The 22613-nt window shown below is 42.7% G+C and overlaps 1 protein-coding gene across 12 annotated transcripts in view; it reads right to left on the reverse strand.

Moving 5' to 3' along the window:
• The window catches only part of arnt2 (aryl-hydrocarbon receptor nuclear translocator 2), a 104148-nt gene that overhangs the window by 46053 nt on the left and 35482 nt on the right, over nt 1–22613 (reverse strand). For all 12 annotated transcript variants that reach the window (XM_031812380.1, XM_031812378.1, XM_031812370.1 and 9 more), the window contains 5 exons: nt 18998–19063; nt 16500–16585; nt 14000–14076; nt 11520–11654; nt 6382–6456 (listed from right to left, as the gene is read on the reverse strand). In XM_031812380.1, the coding sequence (XP_031668240.1) occupies nt 6382–6456; nt 11520–11654; nt 14000–14076; nt 16500–16585; nt 18998–19063 (439 nt within the window). The remainder of the gene's footprint in view (nt 1–6381; nt 6457–11519; nt 11655–13999; nt 14077–16499; nt 16586–18997; nt 19064–22613) is intronic.

Here is a 22613-nt window from a genome sequence, read left to right on the forward strand (position 1 = left end):
AATGCTAAAGATGATCTTGATGGTTTGGTGGAAACTTCCCCCTGAGAAAGAGCATGTTTTTGATAGCTTCATTTCTGCTCAGCTGTACTTCTCCACTGGGATGAGAATTCACCAACAGGCATTCAATCAGCAGACAGCACTCTGACTGATGTGGAGCTACTGTTCTCCATCATTCTATCAGCAGACAGCACTCTGACTGATGTGGAGCTACTGTTCTCCATCATTCTATCAGCAGACAGCACTCTGACTGATGTGGAGCTACTGTTCTCCATCATTCTATCAGCAGACAGCACTCTGACTGATGTGGAGCTACTGTTCTCCATCATTCAATCAGCAGACAGCACTCTGACTGATGTGGAGCTACTGTTCTCCATCATTCAATCAGCAGACAGCACTCTGACTGATGTGGAGCTACTGTTCTCCATCATTCTATCAGCAGACCGCCCTCTGACTGATGTGGAGCTACTGTTCTCCATCATTCTATCAGCAGACAGCACTCTGACTGATGTGGAGCTACTGTTCTCCATCATTCTATCAGCAGACAGCACTCTGACTGATGTGGAGCTACTGTTCTCCATCATTCTATCAGCAGACAGCACTCTGACTGATGTGGAGCTACTGTTCTCCATCATTCTATCAGCAGACAGCACTCTGACTGATGTGGAGCTACTGTTCTCCATCATTCTATCAGCAGACAGCACTCTGACTGATGTGGAGCTACTGTTCTCCATCATTCTATCAGCAGACAGCACTCTGACTGATGTGGAGCTACTGTTCTCCATCATTCAATCAGCAGACAGCACTCTGACTGATGTGGAGCTACTGTTCTCCATCATTCAATCAGCAGACAGCACTCTGACTGATGTGGAGCTACTGTTCTCCATCATTCTATCAGCAGACAGCACTCTGACTGATGTGGAGCTACTGTTCTCCATCATTCTATCAGCAGACAGCACTCTGACTGATGTGGAGCTACTGTTCTCCATCATTCTATCAGCAGACAGTACTCTGACTGATGTGGAGCTACTGTTCTCCATCATTCTATCAGCAGACAGCACTCTGACTGATGTGGAGCTACTGTTCTCCATCATTCTATCAGCAGACAGCACTCTGACTGATGTGGAGCTACTGTTCTCCATCATTCTATCAGCAGACAGCACTCTGACTGATGTGGAGCTACTGTTCTCCATCATTCAATCAGCAGACAGCACTCTGACTGATGTGGAGCTACTGTTCTCCATCATTCTATCAGCAGACCGCCCTCTGACTGATGTGGAGCTACTGTTCTCCATCATTCTATCAGCAGACAGCACTCTGACTGATGTGGAGCTACTGTTCTCCATCATTCTATCAGCAGACAGCACTCTGACTGATGTGGAGCTACTGTTCTCCATCATTCTATCAGCAGACAGCACTCTGACTGATGTGGAGCTACTGTTCTCCATCATTCTATCAGCAGACAGCACTCTGACTGATGTGGAGCTACTGTTCTCCATCATTCAATCAGCAGACAGCACTCTGACTGATGTGGAGCTACTGTTCTCCATCATTCTATCAGCAGACAGCACTCTGACTGATGTGGAGCTACTGTTCTCCATCATTCTATCAGCAGACAGCACTCTGACTGATGTGGAGCTACTGTTCTCCATCATTATATCAGCAGACAGTACTCTGACTGATGTGGAGCTACTGTTCTCCATCATTCTATCAGCAGACAGCACTCTGATGTGGAGCTACTGTTCTCCACCATTCTATCAGCAGACAGCACTCTGACTGATGTGGAGCTACTGTTCTCCATCATTCTATCAGCAGACAGCACTCTGACTGATGTGGAGCTACTGTTCTCCATCATTCTATCAGCAGACAGTACTCTGACTGATGTGGAGCTACTGTTCTCCATCATTCTATCAGCAGACAGCACTCTGATGTGGAGCTACTGTTCTCCATCATTCAATCAGCAGACAGCACTCTGACTGATGTGGAGCTACTGTTCTCCATCATTCTATCAGCAGACAGCACTCTGACTGATGTGGAGCTACTGTTCTCCATCATTCTATCAGCAGACAGTCCTCTGACTGATGTGGAGCTACTGTTCTCCATCATTCTATCAGCAGACAGCACTCTGATGTGGAGATTCTGTTCTCCACCATTCTATCAGCAGACAGCACTCTGACTGATGTGGAGCTACTGTTCTCCATCATTCTATCAGCAGACAGCACTCTGACTGATGTGGAGCTACTGTTCTCCATCATTCAATCAGCAGACAGCACTCTGACTGATGTGGAGCTACTGTTCTCCATCATTCTATCAGCAGACAGCACTCTGACTGATGTGGAGCTACTGTTCTCCATCATTCTATCAGCAGACAGCACTCTGACTGATGTGGAGCTACTGTTCTCCATCATTCTATCAGCAGACAGCACTCTGACTGATGTGGAGCTACTGTTCTCCACCATTCTATCAGCAGACAGCACTCTGACTGATGTGGAGCTACTGTTCTCCATCATTCTATCAGCAGACAGCACTCTGACTGATGTGGAGCTACTGTTCTCCATCATTCTATCAGCAGACAGCACTCTGACTGATGTGGAGCTACTGTTCTCCATCATTCTATCAGCAGACAGCACTCTGATGTGGAGTTACTTTTCTTTTCTCTGGTAAAATGCAAGATTAGGAAATGTAGCTGGCTACATTCTTTCTATAATACACATTAGAAATATGATGGCCATGCATAGTTTTAGCTGTTTCATTGTAAGCTCATTTACTTGTGTGGCTGCCAGCCAAATAGTGTTGCACTTCCATTGTCAACTGATGAAAATGAAGCTATTTTCTGCCAAAACTCCCTGATGTAATGATATTTTAAGAAAATACACAAACGCAGAGGACTAAAAGTCAATAGGGAATTAACGATCATGGTAATAGTTGTTTTTCAGTTCAACATCTGTTCAGAATCTTTGTAGGGGTTTCAGTCCTGGACTTATAGCTACATGTGGCAAGTTCTCATTGGTCCAAATTGACTTTTCATTGAGCCTGAAACAGGATACTTGTTATTTGACCATTGGCCCAATTTTACCGCTATGAATTCTAATTGGTCAACCACAGGCAACGGGTTGGGTTATAAATGACATCTTGTCTCTTTGTTCTGTGGAGAATCACTGATGACAGGGAAGAATGAACATCTACCATTTACTTCCTAGCATAACAACTATATCTGTTCTCTTTGAATAAACCTGTTTCTCCCCTTGATTTGCTTTGAGGTTGAAGAGTAACATCAACTGCTAACACTGATCACATATTGAAAGACAACGCGACCCCAGTCAATACACAGCTGGAATCACTTGCTCCTGCTTTCTCCCGTTGTGCTATTTACAAACATGTGACTGGCTCAACTGTTCTGGGGAACTACGGTCAGCTTCATAATGTATAATAATGTGACTGGCTCAACTGTTCTGGGGAACTACGGTCAGCTTCATAATGTACAATAATGTGACTGGCTCAACTGTTCTGGGGAACTACGGTCAGCTTCATAATGTAAAATAATGTGACTGGCTCAACTGTTCTGGGGAACTACGGTCAGCTTCATAATGTACAATAATGTGACTGGCTCAACTGTTCTGGGGAACTACGGTCAGCTTCATGATGTATAATAATGTGACTGGCTCAACTGTTCTGGGGAACTACGGTCAGCTTCATAATGTACAATAATGTGACTGGCTCAATTGTTCTGGGGGACTACAGTCAGCTTCATGATGTACAATAATGTGACTGGCTCAACTGTTCTGGGGAACTACGGTCAGCTTCATGATGTACAATAATGTGACTGGCTCAACTGTTCTGGGGAACTACGGTCAGCTTCATAATGTAAAATAATGTGACTGGCTCAACTGTTCTGGGGGACTACGGTCAGCTTCATGATGTATAATGTGACTGGCTCAACTGTTCTGGGGAACTACGGTCAGCTTCATGATGTATAATGTGACTGGCTCAACTGTTCTGGGGAACTACGGTCAGCTTCATAATGTACAATAATGTGACTGGCTCAACTGTTCTGGGGAACTACGGTCAGCTTCATGATGTATAATAATGTGACTGGCTCAACTGTTCTGGGGAACTACGGTCAGCTTCATAATGTAAAATAATGTGACTGGCTCAACTGTTCTGGGGAACTACGGTCAGCTTCATAATGTACAATAATGTGACTGGCTCAACTGTTCTGGGGGACTACGGTCAGCTTCATAATGTATAATAATGTGACTGGCTCAACTGTTCTGGGGAACTACGGTCAGCTTCATAATGTAAAATAATGTGACTGGCTCAACTGTTCTGGGGGACTACGGTCAGCTTCATGATGTATAATGTGACTGGCTCAACTGTTCTGGGGAACTACGGTCAGCTTCATAATGTACAATAATGTGACTGGCTCAACTGTTCTGGGGAACTACGGTCAGCTTCATGATGTATAATAATGTGACTGGCTCAACTGTTCTGGGGGACTACGGTCAGCTTCATAATGTAAAATAATGTGACTGGCTCAAACGTTCTGGGGAACTATGGTCAGCTTCATAATGTAAAATAATGTGACTGGCTCAACTGTTCTGGGGAACTAGGGTCAGCTTCATAATGTATAATAATGTGACTGGCTCAACTGTTCTGGGGAACTACGGTCAGCTTCATAATGTAAAATAATGTGACTGGCTCAACTGTTCTGGGGGACTACGGTCAGCTTCATAATGTACAATAATGTGACTGGCTCAACTGTTCTGGGGGACTACGGTCAGCTTCATAATGTACAATAATGTGACTGGCTCAACTGTTCTGGGGAACTACGGTCAGCTTCATGATGTACAATAATGTGACTTGCTCAACTGTTCTGGGGAACTACGGTCAGCTTCATGATGTACAATAATGTGACTGGCTCAACTGTTCTGGGGAACTACGGTCAGCTTCATAATGTATAATAATGTGACTGGCTCAACTGTTCTGGGGAACTACGGTCAGCTTCATAATGTACAATAATGTGACTGGCTCAACTGTTCTGGGGAACTACGGTCAGCTTCATAATGTAAAATAATGTGACTGGCTCAACTGTTCTGGGGAACTACGGTCAGCTTCATAATGTACAATAATGTGACTGGCTCAACTGTTCTGGGGAACTACGGTCAGCTTCATGATGTATAATAATGTGACTGGCTCAACTGTTCTGGGGAACTACGGTCAGCTTCATAATGTAAAATAATGTGACTGGCTCAACTGTTCTGGGGAACTACGGTCAGCTTCATAATGTACAATAATGTGACTGGCTCAACTGTTCTGGGGGACTACGGTCAGCTTCATAATGTATAATAATGTGACTGGCTCAACTGTTCTGGGGAACTACGGTCAGCTTCATAATGTAAAATAATGTGACTGGCTCAACTGTTCTGGGGGACTACGGTCAGCTTCATGATGTATAATGTGACTGGCTCAACTGTTCTGGGGAACTACGGTCAGCTTCATAATGTATAATAATGTGACTGGCTCAACTGTTCTGGGGAACTACGGTCAGCTTCATAATGTATAATAATGTGACTGGCTCAACTGTTCTGGGGAACTACGGTCAGCTTCATAATGTACAATAATGTGACTGGCTCAACTGTTCTGGGGAACTACGGTCAGCTTCATAATGTACAATAATGTGACTGGCTCAACTGTTCTGGGGAACTACGGTCAGCTTCATAATGTACAATAATGTGACTGGCTCAACTGTTCTGGGGAACTACGGTCAGCTTCATAATGTATAATAATGTGACTGGCTCAACTGTTCTGGGGAACTACGGTCAGCTTCATAATGTACAATAATGTGACTGGCTCAACTGTTCTGGGGAACTACGGTCAGCTTCATAATGTATAATAATGTGACTGGCTCAACTGTTCTGGGGAACTACGGTCAGCTTCATGATGTACAATAATGTGACTGGCTCAACTGTTCTGGGGAACTACGGTCAGCTTCATGATGTAAAATAATGTGACTGGCTCAACTGTTCTGGGGAACTACAGTCAGCTTCATAATGTACAATAATGTGACTGGCTCAACTGTTCTGGGAACTGTATAATAATGTGACAGGTGAAATGAAGAACGCAGTCCGCTTTATCTCCTAACATATTGCAATAGTTGACTGCAGGTATTTACTTAAGAAGTAGCTACAAAAAATAAAATATATTGAAAAACTTCAAAGAAATAGTTTAAATGTTATTGTCTGTATTGAAAAACCATCCCGTGGCTACCCCAGTATACGGTACCTGTAGAAAGATATCTCAAGAGGTCTCTCTGTAGTCCTCTGAGTGACAGAACTCTTCCTCATACCTCCACCCTCCCTTCGTCCCTCCTCCACCCCTCCGTACCTGTTGAAAGCTCTCTCTCAGGTGACTCTGGTCCTCTGGGTGACAGAACTCCAGGATGTCTTTCCCCAGCAGATCCTACACAAGATAATGACACAATAAATACACACAAATTAATACAACTACACACTTCAGGTCAATTTCAAATCATGAAATACAAGTTCAATATATTAATTTTGAAATTCCTGGACAATTTTTTTTTTTCTTCAATGGAGATTCTTTATTGACAATGCCTTTTAGTCCAGGACTAGGCTTCCTCTGCCTGAGTTAGGACAACAGGCCATACAGATTCTTTATTGACAATGCCTTTTAGTCCAGGACTAGGCTTCCTCTGCCTGAGTTAGGACAACAGGCCATACAGATTCTTTATTGACAATGCCTTTTAGTCCAGAACTAGTCTTCCTCTGCCTGAGTTAGGACAACAGGCCATACAGATTCTTTATTGACAATGCCTTTTAGTCCACAACTAGGCTTCCTCTGCCTGAGTTAGGACAACAGGCCATACAGATTCTTTATTGACAATGCCTTTTAGTCCACAACTAGGCTTCCTCTGCCTGAGTTAGGACAACAGGCCATACAGATTCTTTATTGACAATGCCTTTTAGTCCAGGACTAGGCTTCCTCTGCCTGAGTTAGGACAACAGGCCATACAGATTCTTTATTGACAATGCCTTTTAGTCCAGAACTAGGCTTCCTCTGCCTGAGTTAGGACAACAGGCCATACAGATTCTTTATTGACAATGCCTTTTAGTCTAGGACTAGGCTTCCTCTGCCTGAGTTAGGACAACAGGCCATACAGATTCTTTATTGACAATGCCTTTTAGTCCAGAACTAGGCTTCCTCTGCCTGAGTTAGGACAACAGGCCATACAGATTCTTTATTGACAATGCCTTTTAGTCCAGGACTAGTCTTCCTCTGCCTGAGTTAGGACAACAGGCCATACAGATTCTTTATTGACAATGCCTTTTAGTCCAGGACTAGTCTTCCTCTGCCTGAGTTAGGACAACAGGCCATACAGATTCTTTATTGACAATGCCTTTTAGTCCACAACTAGGCTTCCTCTGCCTGAGTTAGGACAACAGGCCATACAGATTCTTTATTGACAATGCCTTTTAGTCCACAACTAGGCTTCCTCTGCCTGAGTTAGGACAACAGGCCATACAGATTCTTTATTGACAATGCCTTTTAGTCCACAACTAGGCTTCCTCTGCCTGAGTTAGGACAACAGGCCATACAGATTCTTTATTGACAATGCCTTTTAGTCTAGGACTAGGCTTCCTCTGCCTGAGTTAGGACAACAGGCCATACAGATTCTTTATTGACAATGCCTTTTAGTCCAGAACTAGGCTTCCTCTGCCTGAGTTAGGACAACAGGCCATACAGATTCTTTATTGACAATGCCTTTTAGTCCAGGACTAGTCTTCCTCTGCCTGAGTTAGGACAACAGGCCATACAGATTCTTTATTGACAATGCCTTTTAGTCCAGGACTAGTCTTCCTCTGCCTGAGTTAGGACAACAGGCCATACAGATTCTTTATTGACAATGCCTTTTAGTCCACAACTAGGCTTCCTCTGCCTGAGTTAGGACAACAGGCCATACAGATTCTTTATTGACAATGCCTTTTAGTCCACAACTAGGCTTCCTCTGCCTGAGTTAGGACAACAGGCCATACAGATTCTTTATTGACAATGCCTTTTAGTCCACAACTAGGCTTCCTCTGCCTGAGTTAGGACAACAGGCCATACAGATCATACATCATTCAGACCCTTGGACTTGAGTCAATGGCCTTTCTCAATTCATCTTTCTTCCATTCCTTGCATCCGATCTCCCCGGCTCTTTCTCATTGCAGAAAAAGGTCTACGGGGAGGGACCTTGGACCTTCTCCTCCAATACGGTTGAGAAGGAGCTGAGGAGATTGAGGGCAGAGGAATTGAGATCAAGCCAGTGATACATCTTTAAATCATTCTTCCTGTCATGGAGTGGTGTGCAGCCCAAGTGGCACCCTATTCCTTGGCCTGTTAGTGCACTACTTTTGACCAGGACTCATAGGGCTCTGGTCAAAAGTAGTGCATGATGTAAGGAATAGGGTGCCATTTGGGGGGGCGGTCTCCTATAAACAAATAAATCACATTTTATTGGTCACATACACATGGTTAGCAGATGTTAATGCGAGTGTAACGAAATGCTTGTAGCCAAATTCAAACATCCTACATACACATAGCAGCTGCGCTGTAGACAATCATACACATTAACAAGGGAAATCAATCACAAACAAACTCCCATCCTGCCAAGTGATCACTTTCTCATCCTAATAATGCGACTTTATGTTGGGAATCGGCCCACTTTCACTAATCTGTTTCTGTAGTGTGAACGGTGTGGAAAGGAGAGGGGTGGACTGCGAGAGAACGCTATTTGACCAAAATTCCCAGACCTTCCTGAAATCCCAGCTGTAAATGACCGGGAATCAGGATGGATTAACCAGGAAAATAGGGGAATGTTGAGAAAGTTATTACAATTTTTCCAACCCTAAATGTTTAATGGATTGATCGATCGGTCAACAGTCTGTCAGGTTTAAAATGTTGGTCTGTATTCTGGTGTAGGTTCAATTCAAGTGCTTGGGAAAAACACTGTGTACATGCTTTCTTTACACTGTAGCTCGATACAGTACAGACTCTACAGTCTCTACCAACATCTGACCTGTTGAGAGTCAGGCTGGGAAAATGGACAACACTTCAATCTTAAGTTATTGAAGCTTTAAATAACTTACAATAACTGAAGACAGTTGTCTGTATATATATACACTTGTAAGTCATCATCTTTAAGAGCTGCAGTTGGATTGTGATCTAAAAAGGCCTTACTGTAACTTATGTCTGTAAACTCACATGTACATACTGACACACTTCACATGTACGTACTGACACACTTCACATGTACCTACTGACACACTTCACATGTACCTACTGACACACTTCACATGTACGTACTGACACACTTCACATGTACCTACTGACACACTTCACATGTACGCACTGACACACTTCACATGTACGCACTGACACACTTCACATGTACATACTGACACACTTCACATGTACCTACTGACACACTTCACATGTACGTACTGACACACTTCACATGTACGTACTGACACACTTCACATGTACGTACTGACACACTTCACATGTACGTACTGACACACTTCACATGTACGCACTGACACACTTCACATGTACCTACTGACACACTTCACATGTACGTACTGACACACTTCACATGTACGTACTGACACACTTCACATGTACCTACTGACACACTTCACATGTACCTACTGACACACTTCACATGTAGGCACTGACACACTTCACATGTACCTACTGACACACTTCACATGTACGTACTGACACACTTCACATGTACCTACTGACACACTTCACATGTACGTACTGACACACTTCACATGTACGTACTGACACACTTCACATGTACCTACTAACACACTTCACATGTACGCACTGACACACTTCACATGTACGCACTGACACACTTCACATGTACCTACTGACACACTTCACATGTATGCACTGACACACTTCACATGTACGTACTGACACACTTCACATGTACCTACTGACACACTTCACATGTACGTACTGACACACTTCACATGTACGTACTGACACACTTCACATGTACGTACTGACACACTTCACATGTACGCACTGACACACTTCACATGTACGTACTGACACACTTCACATGTACCTACTAACACACTTCACATGTACGTACTGACACACTTCACATGTACGTACTGACACACTTCACATGTACGTACTGACACACTTCACATGTACCTACTGACACACTTCACATGTACGTACTGACACACTTCACATGTACCTACTGACACACTTCACATGTACCTACTGACACACTTCACATGTACTCACTGACACACTTCACATGTACGCACTGACACACTTCACATGTACCTACTGACACACTTCACATGTACCTACTGACACACTTCACATGTACCTACTGACACACTTCACATGTACCTACTGACACACTTCACATGTACGCACTGACACACTTCACATGTACCTACTGACACACTTCACATGTACCTACTAACACACTTTCAGACAGGGGTCTTACATTACAAGCCATCAAACAGGGCTCATCTCTCTTCATAAGGTAATATTAGGAACCAGGGTTTCAAATCAAATCAAATCCAATGTATTTATATAGCCCTTCGTACATCAGCTGATATCTCAAAGTGCTGTACAGAAACCCAGCCTAAAACCCCAAACAGCAAGCAATGCAGGTGTAGAAGGTTTCTATGGCTTCTATGTCCCTTCCTCCCTTTGACTGCTGATCTAACATGGTGGGACAGCTGAAAACAAGGAGTACTAGTACAGCCTGTCCCCTTGATCTGATCATCAGCTGGGCCAGAAGATTCTCTTCCTCAATAGAGAGCAGTGAATTCATACTAGGAAAGGAGTATGACATCCTGGCATTTAAAGTCTACTCATTTATTTGTTTCAATTATACATACTATAAAACATACTATTGTTGCATACCCAAAAACATATTTAGTACATAGGACCATTCAGTATGCAGACACACTTGGTGTTTCCCAGAGATTATATTCCAGGCAGTGCATAAAGACCACGATATCAACATTTCGGGCCTCTTCAATTTCAAATGAAATCTGCTGAAAATAATTCTACAATGGCAGGGGAAACACTGCCCCAAAACACCTTTTGTCATCTTTACATTTAACAGTCTGTGACATGGCATCAAACGAGCTGCTCCATTTCATCAAGGGGGGTAGGAAACCTATTAACAGGTTACATCTCTACTGACCACAGACGTGTTCCTCTTGATAAAATAACAGAATGCTTTGATGTGACCTCGCAGACCGTTTCAGGTAAACAGGTTGTTTTGCAACATTATCTCAACATTTGTGATGAGTGGGCATGGAATTAGTGGCTCCAGTTCACCACAGGGGTTCTATTGTGAACTCTGACGAGTGGCATCACAGGCTGTTCCGGCTACAATTTTTTTAATGTTTCGCATCATCGTGCCCTACTAAATGCGACCCTGATTGTGATAAGTAGGGGGAGGAACCAACCTGAGGCTGGTATCCAATCACGTTGATGCACCGCGGGTCCACGAAAGTGATGATGCCGTCGGAGTTGTGGCGCGACAGGAACTCTGTGGGAACCGTCAGGCCGTTCATATCCATGGAAACGGGAGAACTGGTCACCTAAGAGATGAGAGGGAACATGTAATCGATTAATTAACCAATCAGTTAATAAAAACCTCAGGAAAATTGACTGATGAAACATTGTTACAAAGGTGCTGACAGACTTGCTGAAACTTTAAACGGCCCCCCCAAGCAGAGGGTTAGTTAGATATATGTGAGAGAGATTAAAGGATGGAGGGACCAGAGAGTTAGATATATGTGAGAGAGATTAAAGGATGAAGGGACCGGAGAGTTAGATATATGTGAGAGAGATTAAAGGATGGAGGGACTGGAGAGTTAGATATATGTGAGAGAGATTAAAGGATGAAGGGACTGGAGAGTTAGATATATGTGAGGGAGATTAAAGGATGGAGGGACTGGAGAGTTAGATATATGTGAGAGAGATTAAAGGAGGAAGGGACCAGAGAGTTAGTTAGATATGTGAGAGAGATTAAAGGATGAAGGGACCGGAGAGTTAGATATATGTGAGAGAGATTAAAGGATGAAGGGACCGGAGAGTTAGATATATGTGAGAGAGATTAAAGGATGGAGGGACTGGAGAGTTAGATATATGTGAGAGAGATTAAAGGATGAAGGGACCAGAGAGTTAGATATATGTGAGAGAGATTAAAGGAGGAAGGGACCAGAGAGTTAGTTAGATATGTGAGAGAGATTAAAGGATGAAGGGACCGGAGAGTTAGATATATGTGAGAGAGATTAAAGGATGAAGGGACCGGAGAGTTAGATATATGTGAGAGAGATTAAAGGATGGAGGGACTGGAGAGTTAGATATATGTGAGAGAGATTAAAGGATGGAGGGACTGGAGAGTTAGATATATGTGAGAGAGATTAAAGGAGGAAGGGACCAGAGAGTTAGTTAGATATATGTGAGAGAGATTAAAGGATGAAGGGACCGGAGAGTTAGATATATGTGAGAGAGATTAAAGGATGAAGGGACCAGAGAGTTAGTTAGATATATGTGAGAGAGATTAAAGGATGAAGGGACCGGAGAGTTAGATATATGTGAGAGAGATTAAAGGATGGAGGGACTAGAGTTAGATATACAGTGGGGCAAAAAAGTATTTAGTCAGCCACCAATTGTGCAAATACTTACCAAATACTTATTTTCCACCATAATTTGCAAATAAATTCATTAAAAATCCTACAATGTGATTCTCATTTTGAAATTCTCATTTTGTCTGTCATAGTTGAAGTGTACCTATGATGAAAATTACAGGCCTCTCATCTTTTTAAGTGGGAGAACTTGCACAATTGGTGGCTGACTAAATACTTTTTTGCCCCACTGTATGTGAGAGAGATTAAAGGGTGGAGGGACCAGAGAGTTAGTTAGATGTATGTGAGAGAGATTAAAGGTGGCACTGTGAAGTAGAAGGTAAAAAGCAGGAGGATGGGAGTACCAGGAAGGTTATATTTGAGGGCTCTTATTCAAGCGTCTCATAGTGGGAGTGCTGATCTAGGATCAGGTCCAACCCGTCCATTTAATCTAATTCATCAAGATCTAAAAGACTAAACTGATCCTAGATCAGCACTCCTAGATAGCACTCCAAACTCTGAGAAGCTGTATGAATTCCAGGAACGTGTTTAATGCATCTTAAAATGATCCTGTGTTGTGTTCCCCCACTAGCTAACGTTCACGACACCAAAGGCCTGTTTCTTCCTAATGTCATCAGATCATATAAACATGATATTTGTTGTAGCATTTGATGTGGTCTCATAAAGACTTCAGTTGTGTCTCAAAACTTTTGTCCAAAAGCAAGGAGAGACGAAATCTGGATTACAATGTCCTGGAAACTGTCCAAAGTGGTTAATTGGTCCTGAAAACTGTCCTAAGTGGTTAAATCGGCAGCGTTTGAGATACAGTAGAAAAGGTTTTATCAAAACTTAACAGAAAATATGAACTGTTTCGACCAATTAGCCAGATACTGTACATGTCTGGTGTGTCTGAAGCACATGTAAGCACCCTTTAAAACGCCAATTCTACACATTTTAAAAGGGGTAGAGAATTGCTAGGCAGTTGTAAAGCAAATGTCCTGCAATTTGACAATTGTTTTCATGTCTCATGTGTGTTTACATGATACCAGGGATCGAAGCCCGACGGAGTAAACCGGGACACAGGCCGCTGTCCGCCAGTTGAGTATATGGGATACTATGAGGGGACAGTAGCGGCGGGGGGGGGGGGGGGGGGGGTTATGGGAGGATGGGTCTTCAGTGCTCGTTCCACCTGTCTGCTCCATTACTGTAATCCTCCTATACTGATGCTCCCTGACAACCCCGTGCCCTCAGGTCACACCTTCTCATTCACCGACCCAACCAGAGCGTGTGTACACACACACACAGGATGGTACCTGCAGTCTTCCGATGGCTACAAGGCAGTATTTACTGGTCTGTCCTGCCTCTGTGTCTTCTTCTGGTATGGTCATACCTGACATAGAGAGAAAGAAGGAGAGAAAAGAGAGAAGGATATTAATTACAAGAGAGAGATATCAAGATGGCAGCTATCTAATAAAGTGCAAATGTGTGATTTCAGATGTGAACTTTGTGTTGTTGAGGTGATTTCCAGCATGACACTGTGTAGTCTAGTACCGTACCAGTGTGGTGTATATTTCCAGCATGACACTGTGTAGTCTAGTACCGTACCAGTGTGGTGTATATTTCCAGCGTGACACTGTGTAGTCTAGTACCGTACCAGTGTGGTGTATATTTCCAGCATGACACTGTGTAGTCTAGTACCGTACCAGTGTGGTGTATATTTCCAGAGTGACACTGTGTAGTCTAGTACCGTACCAGTGTGGTGTATATTTCCAGCATGACACTGTGTAGTCTAGTACCGTACCAGTGTGGTGTATATTTCCAGCATGACACTGTGTAGTCTAGTACCGTACCAGTGTGGTGTATATTTCCAGCATGACACTGTGTATTCTAGTACCGTACCAGTGTGGTGTATATTTCCAGCATGACACTGTGTAGTCTAGTACCGTACCAGTGTGCTGTAAAAGCTGCTTTCTCCAGAACAGCTGAGACACAAGCAGATAAATCACACAAACACACACAGTCTCTACAAATCTTTGCAAATCATCCGGGACAAATATCCAAAAACTCTTACGGCCAGTATCAATATTCATATACATCACAAAGGGAAGGAGGGAGAGAAGGAGGGAAAGAGAATGAGCAAGAGAGAGTTTAAGTTTTCCAAGATTTACATGTTGATATCAGTTTCCCACAGTAATGAATTCCTTTGTTGTTTCCTTGACAACACAAAAACACCTATTAGTCATAATGAAGACTGTTCACAGGTCTCTCTCTCCTCTCCTCTCCTTTCATCTCCTCTCCTCTCCAGTAGGGGATCAGTGTGTTTTTCTATCTGTTTGTCTTATTGTCTGTATAATCTTTCAAATGACAAATACATTTAAAAAACTGAAGAAAAAAAATGTGTGTTGAGGACTTTTACTTGCATAGTCAACCAACTAGCCAGCCACGTCAATGCAAGAAGTAGCCTGCGGCCCAAATGGCACTATATTCCCTGTATAGTGCACTACTTCTGATCAGAGCCATATGTGAATAAGGTGCCAATTGGGACACATCCGTCTAGATTCAATAATATACACAACTATCATTTTGATGTTCCATCCCAGCCATACCATCCATCCTACTCCCTGACCTCCGTCCACTTTAGTCTCCCCAGGGCCTTGGTTCAGAAAGACACTCAGAGAAGGAGAGCTCATCTAGGATTGCCTTTTACATGGACAGGGGGGACCTGATCCTAGATCAGCACTCCTAATCTGAGACGTTTTCTGAACATGGACCCAGAAGTACCGACATGAGACATGAGCTACATTCTACCAGTTCTGAGCTGTTTTCAGAACCCAGAAGGATGGAGGGTATAAGTGTGTGTCCACACACGGGTGATGCGCCCGATTTAGTACCTTAAGACTGATAGTGGACGAGCGATAGACTAACAGTCCAGAACATTCCACTGGTCTATTTATGTCCCAGGAAGTTAAACATGTGTCAACGATTTCCACACATGTGGCATGTCCGTGTGATCGGGGATTCTGGGAATCATTCAGTACAGCCTCAAAGCATACATTTCATACTGTGATGCTGAAAGTTGCTCAACCCCCCCCCCCCTATCTAGACACCTGGTTCTGAATCCCAAAACACTCGTGGGAATTGCAGACAGAATTCCAGGCCGGGGGGTTGCGTGATTCTGTAAACACTTGAAAGATTTGGAGTGTGTGTGTCAACGAGTGCATCCGAGGTCATGTGTGATCTCTGTCCCCCATCCATCCTGGATGCCACATCACCTCTGTCAGTGTGTGTGTGTGTGAGACTAAAGAAACATCCCTGACCTCACGATCACACCATTTCATTGAATTGAATGTATGGAATATAATGTTTAAAACATGTATGGTGTTTGTGCGTGTGTGAATGGTGTGTGTGTGTATGGTGTTTGTGTGTGTATCTGTATGTGGTGTTTGTGTGTGTGTGTGTGTATGTGTGAATGTGTATGTGTGTTTGTGTGTGTGTATGTGTGTATGGTGTTTGTGTGTGTGTGTGTGAATGTGTATGTGTGTATGGTGTTTGTGTGTGTGTGTGAATGTGTATGTGTGTATGGTGTTTGTGCGTGTGTGAATGTGTATGTGTGTATGGTGTTTGTGTGTGTGTGAATGTGTATGTGTGTATGGTGTTTGTGTGTGTGTGAATGTGTGTATGGTGTTTGTGTGTGTTCTACTACCACCACTGTTGTCAATGTTTTGAATGGAAGACCCACACACTGCTAGCATCAACAAATCTATTAGCTGACCTAGTTAGGGAGATAAAAGGTTGTGTATGGTCAGTAGATACCTGCTGGGGGCCATGCTTTGATGTAGCCGGTACAGTGCACCACAGAGTACTGATCCTCTCCCTCCTTCGAGGGTCCCAGACCGTTCCTAGAAACAATCAGATTACACACACATTTAACAACACACACCAGGGTTTTTAATGGATCAATAATGGGCTTAGGTTGTGGGCGTGGCAGATGTGCATGATTTATTTATTTTTTTAAGACAATTTCCTGCAATTCTATAATTCTATACATTTTTCCATGAAGCTGAGAGAGAAATGTTGCGGTTTTCAAGCTAATTTCCTCTGATTCTACATATTCTGCCATTAAGCTGAGAGAAATGTTGCAGTTTTAAAGCTAATTTCCTCTGATTCTACATATTCTGCCATGAAGCCAATAGAGAAATGTTTCAGTTTTAAAGCTAATTTCTATGCATTTTGTCATGGCCAATGCTGTGTTCTTTCGCTCAAACATAATAACAAAATCAACACTGCTAAATTCATTGAGGAATGTTCAACTCTCCCTGACTGTCTAGCTTTTATTTCGGTGATTATTAGTTGTCAAAGATGATATTATTAAAATATACACCAGCTCTTTCCATGACAGACTGACCAGGTTAATCCAGGTGAAAGATATGATCCTTATTGATGTCACTACACTTCAATCAGTGTAGATGAAGGGGAGGAGACTGGTTAAAGATATGATCCTTATTGATGTCACTACACTTCAATCAGTGTAGATGAAGGGGAGGAGACAGGATAAAGATATGATCCTTATTGATGTCGCTACACTTCAATCAGTGTAGATGAAGGGGAGGAGACTGGTTAAAGATATGATCCTTATTGATGTCACTACACTTCAATCAGTGTAGATGAAGGGGAGGAGACAGGATAAAGATATGATCCTTATTGATGTCACTACACTTCAATCAGTGTAGATGAAGGGGAGGAGACAGGATAAAGATATGATCCTTATTGATGTCGCTACACTTCAATCAGTGTAGATGAAGGGGAGGAGACAGGATAAAGATATGATCCTTATTGATGTCGCTACACTTCAATCAGTGTAGATGAAGGGGAGGAGACAGGATAAAGATATGATCCTTATTGATGTCGCTACACTTCAATCAGTGTAGATGAAGGGGAGGAGACAGGATAAAGATATGATCCTTATTGATGTCGCTACACTTCAATCAGTGTAGATGAAGGGGAGGAGACAGGATAAAGATATGATCCTTATTGATGTCGCTACACTTCAATCAGTGTAGATGAAGGGGAGGAGACAGGTTAAAGAAGGATTGTTAAGCCTTGAGACATGGATAGTGTATGTGTGTTATTCAGAGGGTGAATGGGCAAGACACAATATTTAAGTGCCTTGGAACGGGGTATTGTAGTAGGTGCCAGGCACACCGGTTTGAGTGTGTCAAGAACTGCAATGCTGCTGGGTTTTTCACACTCAACAGTTTCCTGTGTATCAAGAATGGTCCACCACCCAAAGAACTTCCAGCCAACTTGACAACTGTGGGAAGCATTGGAGTAAACCTGGGCCAGCTTCCCTGTGGAACACTTGACACCATGCCCCGACGAACTGAGGCTGTTCTGGGGGCCAAAGGGGGTATAACTCAATATTAGGAAGGTGTTTCTAATGTTTTGTACACTTTTTTTATATACAATGTTTGGACCATAACAATTGTTATGCGGCCAACCAAGGATTTCAATGGCAGAAACAACCCTACACACATAAAGTTGTACATGCAAACAAAAAGGTACACACAAACAACATGAAGGAAGACGGGGGGAGGAGAGGTAGAGAGAGGAGGAGAAGAAGAGGGAGAAGATTTATCTGCTGGCCTGGTTCCTCACTAGGTTTCTTCCTAGGTTCCTGCCTTTCTAGGGAGATGTTCCTAGCCACTGTACTTCTACATCTGCTTGCTCTGTGGGGTTTCAGGCTGGGTCTCTGTAAAGCACTGTGACAACTGCTCAAATAAAAAGGGCTTTAGAAATTTTTTTGATGTTAATTTGACAAGGTTAGTCTCATTTAGATTTGTTCAAGACCTGGACAAAATAGTAGCACACAAAGTTGCAGACACATTTACAACATAAAACACTACAGCAAGATGGTTTGGGAAAGTGTGGTGCAACTTAATTTTCCATCATAGTGTTGAACCTAGCTTTAAACTCATTTAAAAAGGGACCCGCTCCTGTCATTTCAGGCCCTGAAGCTTGTTCCAAGAGAAAGGTGCAGCGAACTGGAAAGCTTTTTCCCTAGCTCTGGACAGACCTTAGGCACAATCAACAAAACACACTCATGTGAGCGCAGGCCATAGTTTTGCTGGACAATGTAGTTCCAAAAGTAAAATGGGAGCCGTCGCATTATGGCCCTCTAAATAAAAACATTCCAATGATGTAACCTCTGAAGAGTTAAATCACTGGTAACTTATTTATTTCTGAGGCCATATTGAGACAGGGGAGAAGAACATCTAGTAAAGAAGAAAGGTAGGAATAGTAAAGTGTCTCACCTGTATCTCTTCCTCATGTTGGACAGTCGGTTGAGAGAGATGTGGTCCAGTGGGGTGCTGCCACATCTGAAGAGAAACACACAGTGTACTGTACATCAGAGATCATCAACTAGATTCAGACACAGGATGATCTGTGAGAAACACAGTGTACTGTACATCAGAGATTATCAACTAGATTCAGACACAGGATGATCTGTGAGAAACACAGTGTACTGTACATCAGAGATTATCAACTAGATTCAGACACAGGATGATCTGTGAGAAACACCGTGTACTGTACATCAGAGATTATCAACTAGATTCAGACACAGGATGATCTGTGAGAAACACAGTGTACTGTACATCAGAGATTATCAACTAGATTCAGACACAGGATGATCTGTGAGAAACACCGTGTACTGTACATCAGAGATTATCAACTAGATTCAGACACAGGATGATCTGTGAGAAACACAGTGTACTGTACATCAGAGATTATCAACTAGATTCAGACACAGGATGATCTGTGAGAAACACAGTGTACTGTACATCAGAGATGATCAACTAGATTCAGACACAGGATGATCTGTGAGAAACACCGTGTACTGTACATCAGAGATTATCAACTAGATTCAGACACAGGATGATCTGTGAGAAACACCGTGTACTGTACATCAGAGATTATCAACTAGATTCAGACACAGGATGATCTGTGAGAAACACCGTGTACTGTACATCAGAGATCATCAACTAGATTCAGACACAGGATGATCTGTGAGAAACACAGTGTACTGTACATCAGAGATTATCAACTAGATTCAGACACAGGATGATCTGTGAGAAACACAGTGTACTGTACATCAGAGATTATCAACTAGATTCAGACACAGGATGATCTGTGAGAAACACAGTGTACTGTACATCAGAGATCATCAACTAGATTCAGACACAGGATGATCTGTGAGAAACACAGTGTACTGTACATCAGAGATTATCAACTAGATTCAGACACAGGATGATCTGTGAGAAACACCGTGTACTGTACATCAGAGATTATCAACTAGATTCAGACACAGGATGATCTGTGAGAAACACCGTGTACTGTACATCAGAGATTATCAACTAGATTCAGACACAGGATGATCTGTGAGAAACACAGTGTACTGTACATCAGAGATTATCAACTAGATTCAGACACAGGATGATCTGTGAGAAACACAGTGTACTGTACATCAGAGATTATCAACTCGATTCAGACACAGGATGATCTGTGAGAAACACCGTGTACTGTACATCAGAGATTATCAACTAGATTCAGACACAGGATGATCTGTGAGAAACACCGTGTACTGTACATCAGAGATTATCAACTAGATTCAGACACAGGATGATCTGTGAGAAACACAGTGTACTGTACATCAGAGATTATCAACTAGATTCAGACACAGGATGATCTGTGAGAAACACAGTGTACTGTACATCAGAGATTATCAACTAGATTCAGACACAGGATGATCTGTGAGAAACACAGTGTACTGTACATCAGAGATTATCAACTAGATTCAGACACAGGATGATCTGTGAGAAACACAGTGTACTGTACATCAGAGATTATCAACTAGATTCAGACACAGGATGATCTGTGAGAAACACCGTGTACTGTACATCAGAGATTATCAACTAGATTCAGACACAGGATGATCTGTGAGAAACACCGTGTACTGTACATCAGAGATTATCAACTAGATTCAGACACAGGATGATCTGTGAGAAACACCGTGTACTGTACATCAGAGATCATCAACTAGATTCAGACACAGGATGATCTGTGAGAAACACAGTGTACTGTACATCAGAGATTATCAACTAGATTCAGACACAGGATGATCTGTGAGAAACACAGTGTACTGTACATCAGAGATTATCAACTAGATTCAGACACAGGATGATTTGTGAGAAACACAGTGTACTGTACATCAGAGATCATCAACTAGATTCAGACACAGGATGATCTGTGAGAAACACAGTGTACTGTACATCAGAGATTATCAACTAGATTCAGACACAGGATGATCTGTGAGAAACACCGTGTACTGTACATCAGAGATTATCAACTAGATTCAGACACAGGATGATCTGTGAGAAACACCGTGTACTGTACATCAGAGATTATCAACTAGATTCAGACACAGGATGATCTGTGAGAAACACAGTGTACTGTACATCAGAGATTATCAACTAGATTCAGACACAGGATGATCTGTGAGAAACACAGTGTACTGTACATCAGAGATGATCAACTAGATTCAGACACAGGATGATCTGTGAGAAACACCGTGTACTGTACATCAGAGATTATCAACTAGATTCAGACACAGGATGATCTGTGAGAAACACTGTGTACTGTACATCAGAGATTATCAACTAGATTCAGACACAGGATGATCTGTGAGAAACACAGTGTACTGTACATCAGAGATTATCAACTAGATTCAGACACAGGATGATCTGTGAGAAACACAGTGTACTGTACATCAGAGATTATCTACTAGATACTTTGGTGTATAGGATCACATCTCTCTCTAGTATGCGTGGGAATACTTTGGTGTATAGGATCACATCTCTCTCTAGTATGCGTGGGAATACTTTGGTGTATAGGATCACATCTCTCTCTAGTATGCGTGGGAATACTTTGGTGTATAGGATCACATCTCTCTCTAGTATGCGTGGGAATACTTTGGTGTATAGGATCACATCTCTCTCTAGTATGCGTGGGAATACTTTGGTGTATAGGATCACATCTCTCTCTAGTATGCGTGGGAATACTTTGGTGTATAGGATCACATCTCTCTTTGGTATGCATGGGAATACTTTGGTGTATAGGATCACATCTCTCTTTGGTATGCATGGGAATACTTTGGTGTATAGGATCACATCTCTCTTTGGTATGCATGGGAATACTTTGGAACAGATTTCCAAAATGTACATCACTTGGAGCTGATTTGCTGCTGTTTAACAGTCATGTGATTTTTTTTTTCTACGAATACTTGGGAGGGGCAAATAAAAATCACCCGCGGGCCGCAAGTTGGGGAACCCTGCTATACGTCACACATACAATAGTAACTCTGGGCCTAGGGCTCCCATTTGGCACACGTGTAGTCCACCCCCACAGGTATGAATGCAGAAACAGACAGACACACACACAGAGAAAGGAACGGAGTGGGAGGAGACAGAGACTAATGTTAATCAGTGCCACTGAAAACAGAGAGATGTTCAGACCAGAGAGCTAGAACACAAGAACTGCTGAACTGGGGACATGTCAACCCACAGCACTGATGAGGTGTATGGACCATAAACCAGAACACACACACACACACACACACAGAACAAATAACCAGTGCCTGACATTATATAATGTACTGTTATGTTCGCTGCGTGAGACTACGAATGCAGGACAAATTGCACCCTATTCCCTATATAGCGCACTACTTTAGACCAGAGCCCTATGAACTATATAGGGAATAAGGTGCCATTTGGAACACAGGCATGGTGAGTGTTATTGGAAAATCTTGTTTGGTGTGTTGCCATGTTGCTGTGGATAGGATTCTCCTCAATGAGAACAATGCATTTGAAATCT

This window comes from Oncorhynchus kisutch, unplaced genomic scaffold (assembly GCF_002021735.2).
Source record: "Oncorhynchus kisutch isolate 150728-3 unplaced genomic scaffold, Okis_V2 Okis03b-Okis08b_hom, whole genome shotgun sequence".
Classification (NCBI taxonomy): Eukaryota; Metazoa; Chordata; class Actinopteri; order Salmoniformes; family Salmonidae; genus Oncorhynchus; species Oncorhynchus kisutch.